Source organism: Taurulus bubalis (genome assembly GCF_910589615.1).
Source record: "Taurulus bubalis genome assembly, chromosome: 3".
Taxonomy (NCBI): Eukaryota; Metazoa; Chordata; class Actinopteri; order Perciformes; family Cottidae; genus Taurulus; species Taurulus bubalis.
The window spans coordinates 37,263,442-37,289,044 of NC_136591.1; the positions used below are offsets into that span (position 1 = coordinate 37,263,442).

Here is a 25,603-nt window from a genome sequence, read left to right on the forward strand (position 1 = left end):
GGTCGCTTGTAACAGTAGGAACTTCACTGGACTCATTTTGGATTCCTCCCGGTGGAAGATAGTGTCAAAACAGACAGCGATTTCAAGTTGTGTAGTCCGAACGGCGACCGTGGCCACGAGTTCCCGTGATCCCGACTTTGCTTCCTCCAAAGCCACGACCCTCCTTCCCGAAGGACGTTGACATTACCTTCCACTCCTCACTGTCTAAATCGACAGCCCCCTTGTCCCCCTCCCCCAGACTGTTCTGAGGTCAGATAGTGTGCGTCGTCCCCTGTGGCCGGGGTTGGAGAGCAGGTCATGTAAGCTGATCCGGGCCCAGCGGCCCCAGGGTGCGGCAGCAGAGGAAATGTAGCGCCGCTAACGTCTTAGAGCGCCCTGTGATCCGCACTAACCACTCCCTAACACACACGGCATGCAATGCGTAGCCGTCCAGCGCGCACAAAACGCAACACTTATTCACGCACACAGCGCCGGCTCAGTGGACTATTGTTCATTCATTCTGAGGGCGACGTAGGGAGGGAGGGAACGATGGGAGAGAGAGAGAGAGAGAGAAAGAAAATGAGAGGAAAATGAGGTAGAGGACAAAATCAGAGTACAAGTGCCCAACTGATGGTTTGGTGGCTAAAACATGGACCTCAGGAACCACACGTACCCTCACTGGCCTGGGCTCAGATCCCACTAGAAGCTCCTTTCTTCCCTCCCAGCCTCCTTTATGTCTCAATGAAAAGAAGCAGGAACAGTCTGTCTTTATAACCGAGTTATGGGATTTAGCTTGTTTAAAACATGCTGCAGACGCATTTTCATTGTTCAAGTTCAAGTTCAAGGTCAAACTCTGGACCAATGCCACTTATAAGAAGTGATTTGGAGGAGATGAAGCACATGATTTTGCAGCATCCCATTGAAGTTATACCATAAGTCTACATTAGCGCAGTTTAGTTTATCTGCATGCTTATAATAAAGTAGAAGGAAGGCCGTAAAAAAGCCCACAACAATAAAATAAATTGAGAAAAACCACAGACAAGATGCAATTATGAGTTTGTGCAGGTTGGAAAATAAAGGAGCTCGTAAAAAAAACTAAAACATAAGTACTTCAAAATTGGGAAAGGAACTAATACAGTGAAACAAATCTACACATGAACGTGAACCCGCAGCTTAACTAGCATTTCCAAAACGATTGTAACGCTCTTAAAGTGAATCAACGGACCCACCACTGATCATTAGACAGCGGCATTTATCTCTAATATAAAATGATCTTGCCCAAATGTTCCAGTCTTATTGCAATGGGCAGAAAATGGAAACCATGTGTTGCCTTCTTTGCGATTGACTGATCAAATGAAACCGAGCATTGTAACCAATCAGGCCGGTCTTTTCGCGAAAAACTCACTGCTAAAAAAGCTCAACTGTTCGTGTGCATCTCTACTGAGGAAGAGCTCAAAAGGTTAAGCGCAGAAGAGCGTTATTTATCCAAATAAAGCTAAGTGTTAGTGACTGATTCATATCAGTATAAAAATATTCTGGTCCGGTCCGCACGCTTTTCTGCTCTGCTCTCCGACGTTCTCCGCTTCTAAATCATTTCCAAGACTATTTTAAGGGCAGTTTTGGAGTTTAAATCAGATGGAATGTTATTTGTCCAAACAACACTGACGACTGGTGACTGATTCATACGAAGAATTACTACGAGCAGCCAGGAAAGACTTACCCCGCCTCCTCCTCCTCCGCCTCCTCCGCCTCCTCCTCTCTTGCTCTTTCTGCCTGTCACTAGAGTTCTGCTGACTACAGGGGAAAACCTCCACAATGTATAAGTCTCTGTGAGGAGGGAGGGAGATGCATGTGGAACGGGCATCGCAGAAAATGAATGCACATGGAAAGTCTTGGTGTAGTTCAAGAGAGAGAGAGAAATGGGATTAATGGATAGAAAATATTGTAGAGATGTGACAGGAGAGAGGAAGAAGAAATGCCAAATTAGTCGCAACCATTGAGTTGAAGCCAGAAAGTGTGGATAAGAATGTCTCCCATTGGTTTCTGGACTACGGTTATGAAGCCTTGAGTTCGCAATTTTGGCCGTCGCCATTTTGTTTTTTTGCAACCAGACATTTTCAATATTTACTGAATTTGGTTAAGATTGGATCGAATATGTAGGAGTGGTGAAAGGGTTCATAAACAATACAGCAGAATAAACATGTCTGTTCACACACCCTGCCAGACGTTCTGCTGTTTGGACTCTAAGACGGAGGAGGATCACGATACGCAATCTTTACGGTTAATCAGAGCTTTTGTCGCCTGCTTGGAGAAAGAAAAGACATTCTGAGCCAAGTCATTACATTTATGAGCATCTCATGGAAATCCTGGGTGATCTTTATCCGTCTGTGCAGCATGGGTCTTGAACATATCTGTTTCTCTGTCTCTCCAGGTGTTTGCCAAAGTGTTCAGCCACGAGGCGTTAGAGTCCTACCTCCCGAAAATCCAGCAGGTCATCCAGGAGAGCCTCCGAGTGTGGAGCTCCAACCCGGAGCCCATCAACGTCTACAGGTACGGTGGCCGTGGAAACGCATTCACACGAGACAGACATGTTGATGGTGTTGTGCTGACAGATCTCACTGCTGGTAGAGATGTCATCATAGAAAAAAAACACTACACATCGAAACATGGACACAGTGTACCGAAGCCTCATCATTTTGACCAAAGAAATTCTTCTTGTGTCGACGAAACGGTGACTTGATTTAATCGATAGATCTGTAAAACTGAGTTCCTCACTCAAAAAAATGACACAAATGATATGAGATATGTGCTTATAGGTTTCTCCTAAATAGGTAATTGAGCATGAAAAAGCACAACAATACGACTAATCAACAAAAAAAATCTTTAAAATTCCAAATTCTAAGTTTAAATATTGACAGAACGATTATTAATTTAGGCAGCAACATTGTGGCGGCGTAAGGAAACAATGTTATGGAAAAATAAGAACATCGACAACGGTAGAAGCTCCATCCAAGTGAAATGTCTTCAGGTACAAAAGGTGTCACGGGCAGACACGTCATTTGAGGTAGAAACGATATTGTTGCGTGTCGAACCAACGCTGCCGTTGCATGTGAGCATTCACCAGAGGCAACATTATCAGTTTCTATCCATGGCAGTAAAGCAGAACATCATCAGCGTTGGTAGAAACCTGCAAGAGTCGTATCACACGAGGTCCTTTGGAAAAGAAAAGGTCCTGGCTGCCGAGAGCAGTTACGAAGAAGGGCTGTGAACACAAGATGACTGAACCCCTGATTGGTTGTTATTCCACAGAGAGAGCCAGAGGCTGTCCTTCACCATGGCGGTGAGGGTGCTGCTGGGATTCAGAGTGTCGGAGGAGGAGATGAGGCATCTGTTCGCAACCTTCCAGGACTTTGTCGACAACCTGTTCAGCCTGCCGATAGACCTGCCGTTCAGCGGCTACAGGAAGGTACGTGTCGGCATCCTCTGCTCCCTTAAACATCTAGTTTCTTGGCCATTTGCAAATCTATCCTCTTTATAGTGTAGTTGATACTGATTTGTGTTTTGTTTAGGTCCACATCTGGCACATAATTAGCACCGTTATTGTGCTTTTCATCTTCCCTTCCTATAACTGAAGCATTCGTTTGAGGCTACAGGAGATAATTGGTTAAAATCAACTTTTTGAGACATCTTGGCATCTGGTGTGAACTTTTCCTTGCACGTGTTTGCAGGGTATCCGCGCGCGAGACACCCTGCAAAAAAGCATTGAGAAGGCCATCCGGGAGAAGCCGCTGTGTTCCCAGGGGAAGGACTACAGCGACGCGCTGGACGTCCTGATGGAGAGCGCCAAAGAGAACGGCACCGAGCTCACCATGCAGGAGCTGAAGGTAACAGAAACCCTCCTGAGAGGAAAAAAAGGTGTGGAAACGCACGCTTGGAGGGAAGCCATACGCACAAGAAGCCCCTCAATCACACGTAGGAGCGTTAACACGTACGCACGGCAGCTCTGATGCGTCTGCGCTCAAACAAACACAAAGTCAAGCACACGGAACACACTCGCTGTTTATCTAGGAGAGCGCTGCCAAGATGGAACCCGTCTTCGTTTGACGGAACACACACATCGGTAATTATTATAATTTCTCGAACAAATCATCTTGGCATCACATGCGATGAAAGTGACTTATGATACACATCTTTGGGTAAAATATGACTGCAGGGATGCTGAGCTGATGCCCATAGGCGGCCTGTAACACACACAGTCATGGACAGGCACACCCTCTATTTACCTATTAAAGTAATTCTGAGGAATTCTGTGGAAACTCAACTCTCTCTCTCTCTCTCTTTTGCCCGCTCGATGTGGTTTCTGGGTTACGTCCAGGGCCAAAAATAAGTCAACACTCCCCCTGCTAGGGGTCTGAAAGAGGCCTCCTGTACGCACACACTCACAGAGACACACATGCGGTATATAAATACACACACAAAGTGAACTGGGGAGCCCCTGTCGCAGAGGCCCAGGCTGAAGTACTCTCCTGCAGTTTTTTACACGCACGCACACACGCGTCGGGTGAGGCAGAAATGTGTTTTGACACAGATGATGGCCGATGGGAGGTTTATAATAGGAGTCGTGCTGCCCAGCCGCGGCGTTATTTATTCCACTACCTTAATAATGGGCTCAGCGCGGCGTGCTAAATGTTGTTATTGGATTAGAACTTCATATTTCCAAACAGGCTACTCTTCAGGAATGAAAAACAACATGCTTTTATTGTGTGTTATGTTTTTTTTTTTGGCAACGCTGGTGGATTTGTGCCCATAGAAAGGTTCGCTCACAATTTGCCGAAATAATGACAAGCAAAAAGAGATCAATATGACACTGGTGATCCTATAACATGCTAGGTGAGAAAAAAACCTGTTTTCCTAAGTCATAAATGTTGAATTTTGTATTGCTTAAAAACAGTAACGGTGACTAAGCTTCAGCACACAAGACTACCATCTATATTTCCACTCTCCGGACCCTTTATTCAAGTAACAAGCCATTAGCCCATCAGCAGAAACCACTTGGCATGCCCACAAAGTAAAGACAAAGCAATTCAAACTCCCTCAGTGCAGTTCTGCACTCAGTGTTCACTTGGTGAACTTGTGACGAGGGCTCACAAGTAGGAATCGCTCAAGACGAGCCAAAAGGTTTGAGGAACCGGAGCGCTGACACTCCATCTCGCCTCTCTGTCGTCCCCCACAGGAGTCGACTATCGAGCTGATCTTTGCTGCCTTCGCCACCACTGCCAGTGCCAGCACCTCACTCATCATGCAGCTCCTCCGCCACCCTTCCGTCTTGGAGCGCCTGAGGGAGGAGTTGAGAACCAGGGGTCTCCTCCACAATGGTTGCCTTATGCCGGGAGAGCTGAGGCTGGACACCATCGTGAGCCTCAAGTACCTGGACTGCGTCATCAAGGAGGTGCTGAGACTCTTCACGCCCGTCTCAGGGGCCTACCGAACCGCCATGCAGACCTTCGAACTTGACGTGAGTAGCCGAGTAATTTAATGATCTCATATCTCTTTGACATCTTGGCCATTCTCCTCATACGTTAGCTGTTGAAGTCGTTCCAAATGGCACATTCATCTTCACATCTAGCATCTTTGGAATTTCTGTCCAGAATAATAACTAAGGACTTATTGAAGGACTTATGACGAATGAAGAAGAAGATATTTGAAAGTCTGATCAATCTACAGGAATTTAGCAAAACACAAGGTTTCAATGGCATATTTACGAAGGACAAAGTGTCCTCACAACTGATTATCACGTTCCCTTAGTTCATAGCTAGTATGAGTTCCAAGACTGGTAATCAGAGTTTGTGCAAAAACCGAATTCTCCGACCCCATAGGCTGATTTGCCAAAGTGCAACAACCTTTTCCAGAATTGATTACACCGAAGAAATGTACTCGCAGTCATGATTGCACCCTTGCAGACCCGCTCACCGGCTCCAATTTCTTCCGTCTTTCTTTTTCCAGGGAGTGCAGATTCCAAAGGGCTGGAGCGTGATGTACAGCATCCGCGACACCCACGACACCTCGGCCGTCTTCAAGGACGTGGACGCCTTCGACCCCGACCGCTTCAGCGAGGAGCGGGGAGAAGACAAAGAGGGACGCTTCCACTACCTGCCCTTCGGCGGCGGCGTCCGGTCCTGCCTGGGCAAGCAGCTCGCCACCCTGTTCCTCCGCATCCTGGCCATCGAGCTGGCGAGCACCAGCCGCTTCGAGCTGGCCACCCGGCAGTTCCCCCGCGTGGTCACGGTACCGGTGGTGCACCCCGTCGATGGGCTGAAGGTCAAGTTCTACGGCTTGGACTCCAACCAGAACGAGATCATGGCCAAGTCGGAAGAGCTGCTGGGAGCGACTGTTTGAAGGGCGGAGAGTTGACCAGTAGGCGGGTGTGGGGGGCGGGTGGGGGGCGGGCGATCGAAGAAGTCTTTAGGGAGAAGATTGAAGGAAGGAAAGAAAGAATTTCAGAGTTATTTTTTCTTCTCCACCTTTGCCAAGTTGGAGGTTCCTTTTCAGACTAAAAGTCTTCGTTTCTTGTCACACCTGATGATGATGATGATGATGATCGGGACTTTCCTCTAAGAAAGAAAGAAGCTGCCAAAAAAGTTCTTAATTAATGCTCTATTCTGTGTATTTTTTTTTCTTTTTAAAGAAATATACAAACAAAGTGTATGTACAAAAAAAGCTATGTAATATAATTTGAAAGAGAATGGTGGGTAGTGCACAATGGGAGAAAGAGAAGTACGGTGGTACTTTTGGTGAAATGAAGTGTTGAAATTTGAAAAGCAAAAGTAAAGACGGTTGAGGAAGGAAGGCGAGATGGATGAAACAGGGTATAGGATGAAAGAATATGATATTTTAGCATTTTGCTTGTGCTTAATCAAATGCAGTGAACCATTTCAGTTGTCTAGCAGGGTAAAAGAGATGGATATATAGACCGATTTTTCTAGATGTTCTTGTCAAATTCGATGAATCTTCCAGCCAGAATTTTTCACAACCCCCTTCCAGGTTAAACTTGTGTTTTCTTTCTTATTTGACATACAACAGTGGTGGCATTGTGTTTTTCCCATCAAAAGTCCACCGCCATTCATTTTCATTCATTTCAATTGTTTACGTACAAGTTTACAAATGCAGTCAAAAGGATCGTAGCACATTGGGAGGCCGGTTGTGTTGCAACAAACGAGAGATATAGTTCTGACGGATGCATATATAACTGTTGGACCACAAAACGTTTTGAATGGATGTCAATGGGCAATTTGTTCAATGTCTTAAAACCTCCTTTCCTTCATGCCTATGCGGTTCATAATCATTGTTTTTTTTAAACACAACATATTGCTTCCATTTAAGTATCGTACAGTAAAATAAGCTTCAGTTCTCAAATGACCAACAAGTGAGCTTAGCGTCCGAAAAAACAAGATTTTGAAGAAACTGGGTTTTAATGTGTTTTATCTCCAGTGAAAACTTATCTTCTTCCGACTCTGCTACCCACTGATTGCCCACATGCATTGACTCAAAATGTTGCCCGTATTTATAACAGATCACAGTAATCGTGGTGATGTGCGAACTCAGGTGCAGAGTGCATTAGACATTGTGGTGGATAACGAACACGCCTGTGCTTTTTTTTAAAAATATTTAACTCTGACTGACTGCACGTAAATAATGTAACTTACTCACTGTCTTATAGTATAGTCTGAGAGTAGGACGGATGACTTTGCCTTCAGTCCACATAGACAAAAGGATATCAGGGGCTTCCAATAACGCATGCTTCCACTTGACTTCTTAGTATTACCTTCTGCAACCATTTTGCACCCCCCCCTCCCCAAGCAGAATCAATCCACATGAATTCGCAATTGGCACCACAAAAGATAAAAGTCACTAAAATCTAAGTCAATGAGTAATGAGGTCCAGATACGCTTCCTAAAATCTCTGAACCTGTGCTTTGAGACATAAACTACACTTTTAAGTTGCATTGAGATTGCGCCCTCTGGGACGGTGGCTTTATCCCCCAACGAGGCTACGATAAAAGGACTCGCTCTCACGGAGCGGCGAGGACTTCCTGAGCTGGAGGAGGAGCAAAGAACAGAGGGATGAGGTGGAGGTGGAGAGGAGAAGGCCTACATACATGCTGCTTGAGTGTTGCTTCGTCGTTCTGTGTTTGTTTGAACCGCGTGCCGTTTTGACTTTTCCCGTCTCCTCGGGGCAGACGTTTCGAGTTGCGTGGAGAAGGTGACATTTTGTCTTGCTGCTCCTCCAATCAACGCTAAGAATGCAAAAAAACAAAAAATGAATTCCATGTTTTTTTTAGAGCTATAAGAGATTTATTGTTTGAGGTGATTGCACAATCAGAACTCTCGGAGCTTTGTGTGTTCCATAATTGGAGTCAGACTTTGTTCTTGTGTCATTTTATATGACCGGCTTCTGCAACGGAACTCTGGGACTCGTTAGCGGAACCCTCGAACATTCTAGAATCCCTCCATCTAATTCTAAAGTTCCTCCACGAAGCTTGAGAGAGAAGGACCGATGAGCTTTCAGGGGAGGGCAGAGGGCTTTTCTGATTGGACGATCCAATAGCGTTCCAGATGGACTCTGCCTGTTCTAGACATTGCTCACTCTTTCTACCAACCACACCACTGATTTCTTCATGATAAAAAATATAAAAATTGAATTATTTTGCTGCTTTTTTTTGTGTACATTTTCTAATTGAGAGTTCTAGATTGCTATAGTTTGTATTGAGTGAGATTGGCTATTTCTTTCCCTTTACATATATATATATATATATATACATATATACATATACATATATATAAATACATATGTATATATATATATATATTTATATATATATATATAATTAAGCTGATTAAAATATTTGCATTTCGTGAAAGCAAAAAGAGCATTAATAGATTATAATGTATATTAATTTGTACAATATTCCTTTCATTAGCAAGCCACGGGGAAAATCAGCTATCTACGTCTACTAATAACCTAATATTAATGTTATTGTACGATTAATATTGTTGTTATAAGATATTTGAAATGCTATTTTTTATTCTATTACAGATTTAGAGTTTTTAGCCTAAATGAAAAAGGTCTTTGATAAATATTGGATGTATTTAGAATGTTATGTATTTCAGTTATATTGTAAACAGTGTTTAAAATGTTAATATTGTTGATTTGATTACTGTAATAATTATTATTTGTTTTGTTATTCAGACTTATTATCACTGCATTTTATTTGATATTAATTATGGAAAACAGAAAGCACTTGCGAGGTATGTCTATTTTTTAAGTGCCATGCGACTACACTTCCCCTTCCTCTCACCTGTTGGTTTCTCTGAGTCTGTCTTATGTCATTCTGTACATAATATTTGTATTTCTTTTTACAAGAAACATTGTTTTCCTTTAGTTTGAATATGAATGTCTTGGTCTACTTTCCTCCTTTTCTTTTTGTTACCGTGATTGTTAAATGTACTCCTGTAATAAACTATAAAGTAAAAAGATATCGGAAAAGTGAATTTTGTACTCGCCCCTTTTCTAGAGAATATGGAAAGAAAAAATATATATTTATGTTTTTTTGTATGAAACATGTCAAGTGCAAAAAACCTCACAAATAGCAAAATATATTCTACACTCAGCATCATCATCTGTCATGCATGCTGTTCTGATGAAGTACAAACATATAAAGGTGCAAAGAGTAAGATGTCGTCACATGCTCCAAACCAATAGGGGGCGGAGTTTACTGGGTCCATACAATCTAAATGTATCTGTTATAGACATTGCAAAAGGGAGTTACCAGTGCCGGCCGCATTACCAGCAGCTGGACGGACATTCCATTTGCTGCCACTACACATTACATTTTATTTAGCTGATGCTTTTATCCAACTTACATTTTTTTGTTGCTCTATACACCGTAGACACAGCAACAGGGAGGAATTCGGGGTTAAGTGTCTTGCTCAGGGACGCAACGACTGGCAGAGCCGGGGCTTGAACCGGCGATCCTCTCATTGAAAGACGGGCATGCTAACCACTGAGCCACAGTCGCCTGGCGACACAGGTCAAAGCCAGGAGCCACAACCTGCTGGGATGCCTGGCGCTGGGGTTTCCGCTGGCTCCTTGCTAGCTGCTAGCTGCTACAGCCAACCGCTAAGTAAAGGCCGCGGCCGTCCCGTCAATGTGTTCTCCTGGTGAGGACGAAACCCCCCAAATGTCCTGCATGAATTCTAATGTGTGACAGCAGCTTTGCGTGTTTTTATAAACCACAGAAAGCATCACATCCAGCATGCAAATGGAACAGATGGCAGGCAGCCTGTATGCTAACGAGCTCGCAGCACTGAAAGCGCTAACATGTAAATCGGAGTGGTCAGGAAAGTTCTGGATGAGGAACAAGTGAGACCAGGTGTATTCTCTCAGCTTAAACCAACTGAAATGCTGCAGAGACGCAGATTTTTTTAACACAAAGGTCAGCGCTAGGTTGAAACACTTTCATGAGAGTATTATTAAGGTACGTCTACCGCTTACCTTATTTATTAAAAGTAATTTCAGGGGAAAGACACAATCTAGTATCCGATGTTGAAGTGAGACCATGTTACATCTCCCTCATGCGTCTGACATTTACAACTCTGTATAATTCCTGTGGATACTTTGATCTAAAGCCCCCAAAGCTTTAGCGCAAAGGCTACTGTGAATGCGTAGCACAGACTGAATGGATACATAATCCCAGCAGTATTGTTTCATAGCTTATGGAAAGATGTCCCTTCTGCACTTTTGAGGACAGGTGCATCAGAAAAGCCACCATAGAAACAAATATTATACTGTTGAAAAGATCCTGCATACTATTCAGGATAACTCTTCCTAATAACGGGAGGCCTTTTGACGAGTGTCCAGCAATGACTGGTACATGGATAAAACAACAAATCTAAACTTTAACATAGAATAACTGTGAAATTGTCATTATTAGAATATTATTTCCTGAGTTATGGGCGAAAACCGGATTTGTGAAGTCACAGTGACCTCTGACCACCAACTTCTAATAAGTTCAACCGTAATTAGTGAAGTGGACATGGAGAAACTGGCGGTCTGGTTCGGACCGTGGGCGTCCCACTGCCTCCGTATCTGATTTTATAACTTCTGGCCCAGCGGATCACTGGAGGACCAAGAAGAGACCCACGTTCACGAGGAGTTTTTCTTTGACTTGATGGAAGACAGAAACGGAGACGGAGGAAGAGAAAAATCTATTACAATGAGCACAGATGTAAAAAAACACACACACACACACACACACACACACACACACACACACACACACACACACACACACACACACACAACCACTTTAAAGGCATGTTTGAGAGAAATACACACAAACATACATGAGTCATTTGGGTCATAATTGATTGCATGGACAAATATTCACACGTGACATGAATATAAAATATGGCTGAAAGAAACACTGCCGTAACAGTTTATACACGCACACAATCCATCTGTTACACACACACACACACACACACACACACACACACACACACACACACACACACACACACACACACTCACAGCTTGTGGGAAGAACAAGGAGTTCTATTCTGTTTGTTTATAGTTTAGCCGCCAGGAGAGACTGTTTGCAACACTAAGTACTCCAAGATGAACCACTTTAATGGAACCAAGAGAGAATGTGTGTGTGTGTGTGTGTGTGTGTGTGTGTGTGTGTGTGTGTGTGTGTGTGTGTGTGTGTGTGTGTGTGTGTGTGTGTGTATGGACATGATTTGATAGCTTTCATGAATGAAGTTCTGTGATCACTGACTGAGTGGTCACTCCTAACATTTGCAACACACACACACACACACACACACACACACACACACACACACATATATATATATATATATATATATATATATATATATATATATATATATATATATATATATATCTTAAATATTCATATTTAAAAGGATACTTTTATGGATAACATTGTTGTTCACTTCTCCCCGTCAGTAACATCGGGAGGAGCACATCACTTTCTTCATACAGAAACGGCAAGAAAACGGCAAGAAAAAACAAAAAAGACAAAAAGAAAGCAAAACTGAAAGAAAGAAAACACAAAGCGATGTGGAAAGAGTTCCTCTCCGCTGTGACTCCGGTCTCTGCTGGAGGATCACAAGAGGTCACAAGGGCAGACAACAGCCAATCAGCACGCAGGCTGAGGCAACAGAATCCGACTGCTGAGGGAGAAGAAGTGTGCCGGTCCATCTCAGGACAGGATGATGTGGCGGGAAAAAAAGAAAAACTGCAATCTGCATCGAGAAGAATGCAGAAGATGAAGCAAACGTTTCCTTTTTTCGCCTCAAACTCAACTTCAACTCATCTCAGCTTGGTTACAACCGGAGTTACAGGTTCTGTCGGAGAAAAGTTTGGAAAGTTAGCGCCCGTGATGATGCGGAGACGCCTGCGTCCAAAGGGACGGTTAGAAAGTAATTACACTTCAAACTCAAAGAGAGGATGATCGAGTGCTTGAGGCGCTGATAGATGGAACCGTGCGTTGTTTGCTCCTGTCAGTGTGTGACTTCGCCTGCAGGCCAGTCCCTGTACAAGTGTCAGTGTTTCCAGGCAGAAGCGTCTGTTGATAAACCGCCGCGTGTTTTGGTGTGTGTGTGTGTGTGTGTGTGTGTGATCTTCCCTGTGTTCGGCGGCCTGTCAAACGTGTGTGAACATGTGATTTTTTTCTTATTATGACAGTTCCAACTTCCAAAGAATACACAAACGACAAACCCAGTGCAGCCGGAAACTTTTCCGAGGGAAGCTTAAAGGTTTTACCGAGCAGCCGACACTCCTTTTTTTTTTTTTTTTTTTGCAATCGATAACAAAGGCGGAAGGTATTTGGACCTTTGCCTTCCCGGTCGCATTCAAAAATACGAAGCCATTTCCAAGATTCTGCACGTCAAGGACTTTTCGAGTTGATTCGTGTCATGTTTTGTTCCAGGAATTTCCATCTGGGAAGGCTGCGCCCTCCGTCTGTCCCTCCATCACTCTGCAGTCAGCGCACAGCCAGAAGTACACACAGTGAAACACATCTTCTGTTGCGTGACATCTGGATATTGACAGTTCCTCCATAAATGTCAAGTGAGAAGTTCCAAGTCAAAACAACACTAATCTTCATGTGAGCATTGTTTTTCGCTTGATGCGATACACACTTTGAGTGCTCTCGGGAGGATTCGCTCGGCCAAGATTGCACAAAGCGCAAAGTCATGCATCGCCAACGTTTTTGAAACTTTCTAGAAGTTATGATCCATTGCTCGATAAAGTTTTACGACCGTCTCGTTTTATAATTGCTGTGTAAGTTAAGAGAGAAATACGAACGTTATTCTTTCTGTATATTTAAAGATGAACTATTCATGATATGCATGATATTGTTGGTCGTCAGTTTAACACAGTGGTTATCAAACTTTTCTTGTCACGCCCCACTTTGGAGGAAGAAAAATGTCCACGCCCCACCGCCCCAACAAAAGGCCCATCTCCGTGAGATAGGCTTTTCTGATGGTTTTGTTTTGGCAAAACGCCAAGAATCGGCGTAACGTAAACATTTCCATGAAAGTACAGGCATTTCTCCATGTATTTACGAATTAATACAAATAAAATAAAATAACCTGTAATACCTTTGCGCTCCACTAGAGGGTCGCGCCCCACCAGTGGTTACTTTAAGCACAAAGATGAGGCCAATAGGGGTTTCATTAGTTTTGAAGGTTTTTGGTCAATAAGCAACATTTTGAATAATGTTTATTTTTGCATAACATGGAAAGTTATGGGATCGCCAACAACTGAAAATATCTGCAACACATTGAAGGGTTATCCACCAGATAGACCCACGCTAGCAGGCCATACATGTTCTTGGAAATTCATCCAACAATCGTTCAGATATATTTCATTCACAAAAGCTAAAGATAAGATAAAGTGATCAAAAGAAAGGTTTTCTATGATCAAATATGATATATAGAGAATTTTGATGCAACAAAAGCATCCATTACTCCGTCCGCTCATCATATCTCTTTTTGCCATCGAGCCCAGAATGCTTGATATCAAATTGGTAACACATATTGAGTTGCTTTTGCATCTGTTCAAACTCCCTTGTTTATGAGTTTATGAGTGAGAGAAAAGGCGTGACTCATCGACGATGGAAGAAAATGTTGCGTAACAAAGATTGCCACAATAAAGAAAAGAGAAAGAGGAGAGGAAGAAAAAGAGCAAGAACAGGAATGTGCGGGGAAAAAACAAGGAAGCCGCGTTTGATGACATACCGAAACAACACAAACCGAAACAGCAAGCGACAAAGCCGATGATGGGAAGATAAGATCGTGAACTGTGGGATTACCGCAGGTGTGTGTGTGCGCTGCGGGTCGTGAACTTCAGGTGAACTCTCGGTGATGTGTCTGCAGCCCAGCAGGTGCAGGAGTCAACCTGAGTTCAACGCACAGACGCACTCAGAACACATGCTTGTGTTTGCATTTCTATACTCGGGAGGACCTACGGCGGTAAAAAGCATTTCTTGTCGCAACTTCGTGTCTATTCACGGTCCTCTCTCTCTCTCTCTCTCTCTCTCTCTCTCTCTCTCTCCGTAACCCCAAAGCAACCCCAGGAGTGTCCTCGTAAAGTCAAGAAAATTTGACACATGTACAAGAACACCATTTAAAAAAAGAATGAATTCACATCGTGACTGGAGTGAGTCCAAGACGGGCTCGTCCTTTGATGTGGAAACCGCATGACCCGACACGCACTGTCAGTAGAAACCTCACGTCAAATTACGTTCCCATACAACTCCATTCTTCATTACGTTTACAGGAAATTACAGTCGAGGTTTCAAACATGTGGTTAGGGTTGTAAATTAAAACAAAACTGCAAAAAGGTTTGGTTTAGGGTTAAATAAGAACATTCGTCACGTTATTTAAATTAAGGAAACTCATTTCAATGAGGTTAACGTTGACTTTTGGTCCTCCTGGTTTGACCCGTCCGTCCTTCCTTCACACCGACTGTATAGGAGTTACACGGTAAAAACAAACGTAAGGCCTCGAAACTTAATTGACAATAGATGTTGTAAGAGAATATGTTTTTTACACTAATACGTGCAAACATGAGACATACAAATATAAAATTAATTAGATTCATGATGATTTATAATCGTTTGTATCGTCAATTAAACAAGTATTTTGATCAAATGAAGAGACGATTCAATTTGATTAAGAAGAATATGTTTTTCATAATAGATTATAGCATCTTGCAGTGTGTTTTATTACGATAGAAACTGGACCTGAAAAAAAAACCTAATGATTGAATACATTTCAATGGAAAATCTAACGTCCTCCATCATTTACAATTCAACAGAACACCACTCCATCTGGTCATCCTTCACTACGTTTCTACAAACTTGACCCATTCTATTAATATTCACATTTTTGTCTTTTTTTTACCCTGAAACCCAATTGAAACCCACGTACATGCATACACGGATACGCACATACATATAAATCTGCCCTCATCTATACTTTGCACCTTTTTCCTCATTTTTTTTTTTTTGATGAAATAATAAACATGCACACACAAACACACACAAACACACACACACACCGGACTTCTATGCCCTGAGTGTATGATGTTTTGCTGGCTTGTATCTCACTGTTTTGTCGTCCTCTTGATGTTATGTCTATGTATTGTCTTTTTATTTTTACAATCAAAAATATTAAATAAAAAAAGCAACGTGTTGTTTGAAGAGTTTAACCCCAGAAGAGCTGATTATTAATGATCGATGAGGTAAAGTCAGTATAAGGTTCGGAGGGTCCATGCACAGCTTCTTCACATCCTCTGATGCATGTCTACATAGCTGCATATCTCTTTTCAAATTTAAACAGCCTTTGAATTTTTATTTTTGCATTATCTCTTCATTACATGACAACAATGAATAAACCAGATAATCTATAACGTATTTCCCGGTGGATGGAATAGCTCAATGACGACTCTTTGACTCACCGCGGAGAGGGAACACGATCTCTCCACCTTAGTGCTTCTCCTCGTGACCTTTAACCCACAAGTCGGGAGTCAAGCAGATCCAAGATCAATAGAGCTGATTAATAAGGGAAAGCTAAACTTTGTGTAATTGTACCAGCCACAAACCCCTGAGGGCAGCTCTGTTCAAGCAAAGGGACTGCTTGAGTGTTTTTAACAATGACGTAAATCGGCTCAATTTAAAATTTCACATGAATCCATTTCTCACGTCCTGAATCTCCTACCAGTCTGGAGATGCACGCCGTTGGCTATAAATCACAGAGAATCATTGGACATAGAGAGACGGGTAAAAGAGGTCCAGAGTATGGTTGGGTGATGCATTCAGAGAAAAAGGGAAAAAGGAAGGAGATGAGATGAAGGGTTGAGGAAAGAGGAGAGAAGGAAGGTGAAGAGAAAGACAGAGGATGATAGAAAGAACGAGACGGAGAGACGAATGGGAGGTAATGGGAAGAGAACATTACACTAAAATGATCATTCTGAGGGAAACTTCTGCAGGTTTTATGGTCGCAGTTCTAAACACGTTGTTACATGACATCTTTTTTAGCTGACGATTTTATCCAAAGCGACTTACAATGAGCACAAACTCAGAACAACAAGAATCAAGAAAGTACAATTTCTTCAAGAAAGCAAAATGACAAAGTGCTATAAGTAAGTGCCGTTTAAGTGCGACTAAAGTGCTACTAAATTAAAACAAAGCTACAAACAGAATGAGTTGGTTAGGTTCAGTAAAACAGAATGGTTTTCCTTTAAATAAGCACACGTGTTACGTTATTTAAGTTATGAACGAGAAATCAGGATTCAACGTAAACTTTTGGTTTGACGAGGGACTCGAACAGCGTCCTCCTGGGTGAAAGTTGTGTTTGTTTGATCCATTAATTCCTCCAGACCTCCGTGCTGAAAGAGAAGAGTGAGGAACATTGAAGGTGTGAGAGAAGGAAAAGAGAGGCGAAAGAAAGGGATGAGACAATGAAGGAAGCGAGTCGGAGACAAGGGAAAGAAAAGATATTTGAAAAAGAAAAGCTGGTTTTGATGAACCAAAGATGGAGGAAAACAGAAAAGAAGGAGAGGACAGAAAAAAGGGAGGAATGGAATGATAGAAAAGGACTGAAGGAGAAGGAGAAGGAGTAGTATAGCTAAGGGTGAAGTAGAAAAGAAACACGGACAACTGGAATGGAAGGAAGAAGCCGAGCGCAGAAATGAAAGAAAGATGGAGAGAGCACGATGAAGAGAGAAGAAGGTGTGCATCAGATTTGTGTCTCGGCCTGTCAGCGGTCCTCCTCTATCAGCCCATTAACATCTAAACTGTTGGAGAAAACTCTGTTTCTTTATCGCTGCCATCATACACACACATTGGCTATTTTGACTACACTTGCCCTGCAGTTCTGTGGCTCTTATCTGCTTTCTATGAAGGAACAATGGCTTCTTTCAGCCGCCCTCCCTCCCTGTCCAACTCTCTTTCTCTCCCCTCGTCTTCCTCAGCCTCTCTCCATCCTCGGAATGCAGATTTCCGACCACAGGGTTTGAAGTCGGGGCTGGAGGGGAGCTAATTATTATGGAAAAGAGAACAAGGCGCGGAGGGGAGGGAGGGAGGGAAAAGAGATAGAGGAGTCGGGAGGGGGAGAGAGAGAGAGACGGACAGATGTAGAGATGGAAAGGAGGAGGAGAGCAGCGCTGTTGTTCATTAGCAGAAGGAAGACGAAACAAAGCCAAAGAAACAAACACACAGAGAAGTGAGGAGTTCATTTCCCATACTTTAAAAGTGCTTTACAGGGCTGGTGAGCAGCTGCGGCCGCTTCCCAGCATGCACTGCACAAATAAAAGGGGACACAACTTAGGTTGTGGTTCACCTGACGAGAAAGACTTTGCAGAAGTGATATCACAGCACCTTCATTTAGCATTGGTCAGAAGTTGGGGTTGCAATGAGACTGAATGCATTTCTAAACTTACATTTATTGGTCTGGTGGAATCAGATTTCGGTTGGTTTTCATCCTCGGAACGATTGGCTCGGGCGGGTCTGAACACAGCAAGCTGCACCTGCAGCCGGGTGCGCATTGCATGCTGGGATGCGGATGTCGTTAACAGAGAACCATGTGAATGACTGGAATGAACCTACCGAGGTTAACAAATAAATGGGCTCATTATTTGCGACGTCACTGATCGTCCTCTGCTGACGCTAATGGAGGTTGCATTGAGGTGCGTAATGATGCGTTCAAGCTCTGTGGGATTATAACGTTATCACTAAATGTTATCTTTACATGTTGTCTTTGGTTTTGGTGAGAAAATAAATATTTGAGAGGAAATTCTGATCTGTTTAACTTACCAACACTAGTTTTAAAGCAGCTTATAATATATCATTAAAACAAAAAATGCCCATGACAACCAGAGTTGGTGATCAATGGTACTAACCAAGAACGTTTTGAGGAGTTTAATTTAGTTTCTGTCGAGTTTGAATGAACAAACCAACCGTGAGACAGAAGGAGAGAAATACTCCCTCCATCCACTTCCCACGCTTTACAAATGCGAGTATGACATTTGAAGACTTCATTTACGCAACCGGCATTTCCTGTATCGTGCTAATATCCAGGCGGGCTGCCCAGTTAAATTAACTCGAGCCAAGTGCCGTTTTAAAATTAATTTTCGGGCTCTTTGATGCTTGAAGCTGGCGATCCTCATCAATGGAGATTTCGAGCAGTCGAGATCGGGACGCTGCCAAAGTGTTGAGAGCTTGTCACTGAGCTCCGTGTTAATAATTTATTTCACTGCGTCTTTGCGGCTCGTGTAGTGTTTGTGCCAACACAAGCTGAGTGGAGAGACAGTTTAAATCAAAGTAATGAGGAAGAAGTACTTTAGCCATTAGCTAATAGAGGGCTGCCATAGAGCGGCTGAAGGTCTGATGGTGTCGTCTTCTCACAGCGTGATGAAGATGATGGGAGCGGAGGGGGTGTTTGAGAGGCTATCGGAAAGAAAAGCTAAGCTAAAGGAATACTTTTTTAGATGAGAAGTTTATTATGCGTACGCTGAACATGACGCTACGCAAGCTGCTAATTAGCTTAGCGTAAAGACTGGAGACATGGGGGACCAGCTAGAGGAAGGGGCGGATATTCAGAACAAAAAATGCAGAATTTACAAGATTAAAGTCGTAAATCTACGTCTTTTTTAATTTTTTATGAATGCATCCATTAGCGGGAGACAAAAAACACATCTACACTTCTCTTTGCAATGTTATGCAAGCCAGCGCCGCTAAAAGGGAACGTTAGTGAGGAGGTGCAAACGTATGGAACATGGCTGCAAATGAAAGACGCTGGTGGGTTATGATTCATTTATTGAGTCACTTGCATGCATCCTTTGCCGTAAAGTGACACCCTTAATCTTAAAAATGTGTTTTTATTCTCAGAGTATCCCCCCTCGTGTTGTTTTGTTCTCAATGTGACCTCCGATGGCCCTAAAACACCGTTGACATGCTCTTTTAAATACGCCACGTTACAACTGGGCTTCAGCAAATCTCTTCCAACCTTTTAAATCTCATAAATTATTATTCCTTCTGTCACCAAATCCCAGAAGAATCAAATGCCTCCTTAAAAAACACCCCAAATCCCAGATCTTCTCCATGTTTTTTTGGAGAAGATGGGGTATAATATGATTGTTGTCATATTATTGGCTGTGGGAGCACACAGCGGGTATGATGGTCTGAACCATAACAACTGGGATGTTGGTCTGTGTCCCAGACCTCTGCTGAAGTCCATCTGATGCCACGAGACACTGGAGGGGGCTTACCATGCTGGAAAGCTGGCGAAGGATGAACACACACACACACACACACACACACGTAAATGCATTGAAAATTACAGGAGCACACACACGTACAGTGTGCATGGAAACTAAATGTGCATGGGAGATTTTTCACATCAGGGAGCGAGTTCTGCAAAAAGTCATCACTTTCTTTGCAGGCTGGCCACTTATGCAAAATATGTATCCTGCCGTGTGATTGGTACAAAAAATGTGTTCTTCTGCAAAAATGTTTTACTTCACCGACATCATATAGCAAAAACTGTGACAACATTAAACGTGCAATCTTTTGGAAAATGGCTTCCGTCCGGTCTCGGGTTCAGGTGGGATTTTAGTCAACACGTTGACTAAAATCAAATGAATTTTCGCCGACTACAACTGCATGAATGAAAGGAAATTAAGATAAAAGGATTAAAAGAGGGGGATAATTAAAGAGCTTAAAGAGTTAAATGTTTTTTTAAAAAAAAGGATAGAAAGAACAGAGAAAATAGCTCAGCTGTGACTCGGTTTGTGCTGCAGGCAAACACACGGACATGACCAAAACCAAGCGATCCTCCTACCACCCACCTCACACACACACACACACACACACACACACACACACACACACACACACACACCATCCTAAACTACATCATCACACTCCCAGTGAGCTCTGAGGGAGAGATATTTGGTCTGGTTTGAAAACAATGTACGTTCCACGTCGTCCCGGCACACAAGACTGTGGTCCCTTCCCTAGAGACTGTGTGTGTGTGTGTGTGTGTGTGTGTGTGTGTGTGTGTGTGTGTGTGTGTGTGAGAGAGACCTCTCAAATGTTTCCACAATAATCAAAAAGATGCAATCAAAGATGGTATGAAAAGTAAAGACAGAGAGAGGCCAAGAGGCAGAGTTCCTGAGCTCTGATGTTTCACATGAGAAAAGCAGCCGTTGGAAACACGTGTTGCAGCAGCGGGACGCTGATCACACATTAGAAGACGGTAGTTCAACTTTCAAAGGGCAACAATTAGCATTGAGGTTCCCTGAAGGCAAAAAAAGGAGCTGCATTTTGCAACTTATACGATTTTTAATTGTCCGTAATGCACGTTTACAGATTTTTCTGCAACTTTAAAAGTGTTTTTTTTAGCACCATCGGACACTTACTTCTTTGTATCCCTAGAAATAATGTCCACGTTGGATGATTCTATACTCCAATGCCAACGGATGGTGCAAACTCGGAAAGTAATGTGTGTTTCATCCTGATGTAGCAGTTTGACTTTGATGCAGGGGACTAGAGTTCAGCTGGACACTGAAGACAATATGTCACAATTAACCTTCATGAAGAGAAAACACACTGTGAAAGGGTTAAAGACGAAAACACGGACTCCCTGTCAATCACAGTAAGCCCCGCCCTAAAAAGCATCCCCTGCTTTATGGTCTGTTTGACTCTAAATGACCATCGTTTACTAAATGAACATCATGCTGTATTGAAGAAGACTTAAAACTAGAGATTGAGACATAAACTCATGTTTACAATGTTTACTGAGGGAATACATCAAGAGAGAAGTAGAGTCACTTATATATACTTCTATACAACCAGAGGAGTCACCCCCTGGTGGTCAGGAGAGAGAATGCAGCTTTAACACATGAAACATATACTTCTATACAACCAGAGGAGTCGCCGCCTGGTGGTCAGGAGAGAGAATGCAGCTTTAACACATGAAACATATACTTCTAGACAACCAGAGGAGTCGCCGCCTGGTGGTTAGTAGAGAGAATGCAGCTTTAACACATGAAGCATAGACTTCTATACAACCCCGCCCCCTGATGGCCTTTGGAAAGAATGCAACTTCCAGGACCATCTTTTTGATACTGGGCAGCCAGAGGACAGTGGCTTTATATAGTTTTTGATAAATACATATTTCCCTTCTGCAACTGAAAATGGGATTGATGGCAGTGGAGTTACAGAATAGAGTAAAGGTCTCTATTGACCTGCAGATTTGGGAAGTAATTATTTGTAAGTTCAGTACCACAAGCATCTGTTTTAACAATATCAAAGTATATTAATTGATGAGCTGGCTAGATGTTAAAGAAAGCTTTGTGCCGCTTATGATCTTTATTGTCCATCCAAAGTCTGACAGTTTGTTCGGCCTCAGCCACACATCCGTCTGTCTTTGTCAAACCGGCTCCAGGTGTTTGACCAAATGCTTCTCCAGAGGTGAGCGATGGCCGCTCCACAGAAAACACTCCAGCGCCATCCGTCACTCTCAAGGTGCTCGCCGGACAGGGCGCTTCAAACGAGCGCCAGCTCGCTGTCGACCAGATCCAGTGGATGGTTTCCAGTTTCCAGTTTCCCTTGAACCTCCACGTATCCCACGTGAGTGATGCGGCGACCACTCAGCCAGCTGGAGAGGCTCCAAAGCGCTATAGCGGACTGAAACAATCGAGGTCGTCTTCGATCGAAACGCGGAAATACGTACGTCGCTCGGATGGGCTACCGTGCAAAAAACGGCCGTGGCCAAGTCTGAGCGCATCTCAAAAACAGATCCCACGATGCACGATGATGAGATTAATCGTGCGAGTAAATAGCGGTGGAAAGAAACTGGAGGGGATAATTACGTCGATTTTTAAGTGGCTTTTGGACGTTTCTACGGTCGGTAAGACGTCTTACAGAAACGTTGTACGTGCTTGGAGCTTCAGCCGAGCACGAATCGTCTTCGCCTTCGCAGTCGGTCCCGGTCGAGACGTCACTTTTTTAAAACTGTATCTGCTCGTTCAGTGAATGTGACATTTCTGAATCACCGGTTGCTGCTAACGCCGCACTGTCCTCGCGGCTTCCAGCTGGATCTGTTCACGCTTTTGCAGACTGGCCGGGGTTCTTTTCTCTCCACCCGCTGGAAATTAAAGCTCAGGAAACGACAGACGGAGGGAGCGACGTTGACGGGAGAGAAAAAGGAAAGTGTGAACGGGGTTGCGACCTGAAAGCTGGAAGCCGAGAGCTCGAGCGAACCCTGACGACGCAAGTTTCCAATTCACGCAAATTATTACAAGATGAGATAGAGGGAGAACGAGGGAGGCTCGTGTGTGTGTGTGTGTGTATGTGTGTGTGTGTGTGAGACGTGGAGGAAGTTGGCTCAATGTTTCAGGAGGCCAATGACACATCTGTTAGAACAGAGGCCCACGTTGAACCAGAGCAAAGCAGAGAGAGAGAGAGCAAAAAGAAAGAGAGATTGAACCAGAGGAAAGATAAACATAGAGTTTTAGTTTGACAAACATTTCTGAGATAATAAGAAGAAGCCGTCCAAAGACTCTACGAGGATGCAACGCCTGTTACGCAACAGAGCCGGATGGTCGATCGGCATCAAGCGTTATTATAACTGCGACAACAGCATTTTAGTACACAATCAGCCTTTTAAAAAAAAAGTCTAGTTCAACCCAAATGTAATCCAGCTGTCTCTTTATCTTGTGATCTTTAACCATTCTTGTCAGCCCCCAAAATGTCATCACTTCCACTTGAACTTGCAACGTTCGGTCGAGGTTCGGAAGATCTGCCGCAACCCCTCGGGTCGTCGCAACCCGACGTGAGATTCCTTCTATTTGATTCGACAAAATTATTAATATGAACTATGATGAGGAACTGATCTGCTAATACGCTGCAGTTGCACACGTATTTATCTGTAAAGAAATTAAACATGCAGCGAAACAAGAGAGTCAGCTGCATGAAGAAGCCGGAACGCGAGGACGCGATCAATACGAGGATGGATGATGATGTCGTGATTATGAGGAAAGCTGGAAGTCTGCTGGGAATGTGTGTATATATATATATATATATATATATATATATATATATATATATGCCACGAGCCTCTTTCTCAGAAGGTATTTTTTCCCAATGGAAACACTATGCTGGTGTTTATCCCAGCTTGTAACAGTGTGTGTTTGTGTGCTATTTTCACAGGGATACTAACAGGATTTAGCGGAGCCATTTGACCATTAAGTTAATTATCCTCCGTCTATACACACACACACACACACACACACACACACACACACACACACACACACAAACCTCCAATCAGCATTCTGATATTCGATCCCCTCCACCTGACAGCTTCCAGCTCCTTGTCCGGAAAACCGACCCTCACACACACACACACACACACACACACACACACACACACACACACACACACACACACACACACACACACACACACACACACACACACACAGGAGCCGAGACGTCCCCGGCTATTTTCCTAGACTGACATTCTGAGCCCATTCCCAATTATCCTATAAGTACCTTGCAAAAACACACACACACACACACACATGCGGGAATACACACACACACACACAGTGTAGGTTAACAGGCACATAAATATACGCGCACATAGAATAAGAACAGACAAACACACGGTGGAAGCCTCTTTCGGGACGAGGCTTCAGCTTGGCTGGACATTTGTTTCGTGTCCAAAAAGTAAACTTAACATAATTGATACAATTAAAATGTCAACAACTATTCACAATGGAGCCTTTTATAAATCACAGCGTGAGAGAGAGCGAAGGGAATCGAGGGGAGACAGAAAAAGATCGGAAACTTAAAGAAGTAGTCGAAAAATAATAATAATGTTCTATGTCATCAGCAAATTTGCTGAAGATTTGCCGTTTGCGAACAAGGTAATGAGTTCGCTGTCAAACCGTTGGCGAGCTCTAGATGCTGTATTATTAAATTATTATTAAATTAAATTATGTGAAATCTTGAAAAGAAATATATATATATATATATATATATATATTTTAAATATATGTATTATTTATTTTACTCCTATTTATATATATATATATATATATATATATATATATATATATATTTTATATTTTGTATTAAATTTACTCCTATTTATATATATACAAATTTTGTTTATATATATATTTTTTTTATATGACCAGTAAAAAATAAAATATATATATATATATTATACGTTTTACTCTTAATGATATATTTATCATTTTTATTTATTTTACCCCTGTATATATAGTATTTCAGGTTGCCAGCAGGGAAAAAAACAAAACGAATCAAGACTCTTTTACGCTCACAATCCTGGACTGGAGTTCTGACATCATCTCTAAATGTGGCTGGTATATATACAGTTAACCTTTAATTTCATATCTAATAAAAAATCTAAATCTCTGTTTACCTGGATGCAACCAAAGCCTGCTCAAAATGTGATCGATCAATAACTCGTCCCATTGCCTGGAGGTTTTTGCAATTCATATGCAGAAATGACTTAGTGGAGATTAGTAGTTCACCAATGAATCCCTTTCTGGTGTGTGCAGGTCTTACATCTGTATTTAAAGTGTTTCACTGGAAGAGATGACCCACAGATGCAGTCAGAGAATGATCAAAGATGAGACATTTGTTGAGAGCATATCAGACAAAACACGTGGAAATGTAATCAAGACGACTCAATCCAGGCATTTCCATGAAGATACCGCAGTTTCCAATTAGAAAAACTCATTTTCTAACCAAAAAAAAGTCCTCATGGACACATTAACATTTTTTCTGCCTGATTTATATGGAAACAAGTTTTGAAGAAGATCAAGCTAGAGGACAGAGAGTTCTATTAATCAAAGGCAAACATCTTGAAATGAGTCAAATGGTCCGAAACAAACAGTCCTAACAGGGATGCGTTCACTGGACGTCCCAGTCAGAGCCGCGAGGAGAACGGAGAAGAAATTACACACTTAATATAGACGTATGTCCATTTGTGGT

General features: G+C 42.7%; 1 protein-coding gene across 1 annotated transcript in view; it reads left to right on the forward strand.

The window, feature by feature from the left end:
• cyp26b1 (cytochrome P450, family 26, subfamily b, polypeptide 1) overlaps positions 1–6,375 on the forward strand; it is a gene marked incomplete at both ends in the record, with an annotated part of 28,141 nt that extends 21,766 nt beyond the window's left edge. Inside the window, 5 exons of the mRNA XM_079215925.1 lie at positions 2,411–2,529; positions 3,289–3,445; positions 3,708–3,863; positions 5,213–5,494; positions 5,983–6,375. Of these exons, the coding sequence (XP_079072051.1) occupies positions 2,411–2,529; positions 3,289–3,445; positions 3,708–3,863; positions 5,213–5,494; positions 5,983–6,375 (1,107 nt within the window). The remainder of the gene's footprint in view (positions 1–2,410; positions 2,530–3,288; positions 3,446–3,707; positions 3,864–5,212; positions 5,495–5,982) is intronic.
• Between the last annotated feature and the right edge of the window lie 19,228 nt (positions 6,376–25,603).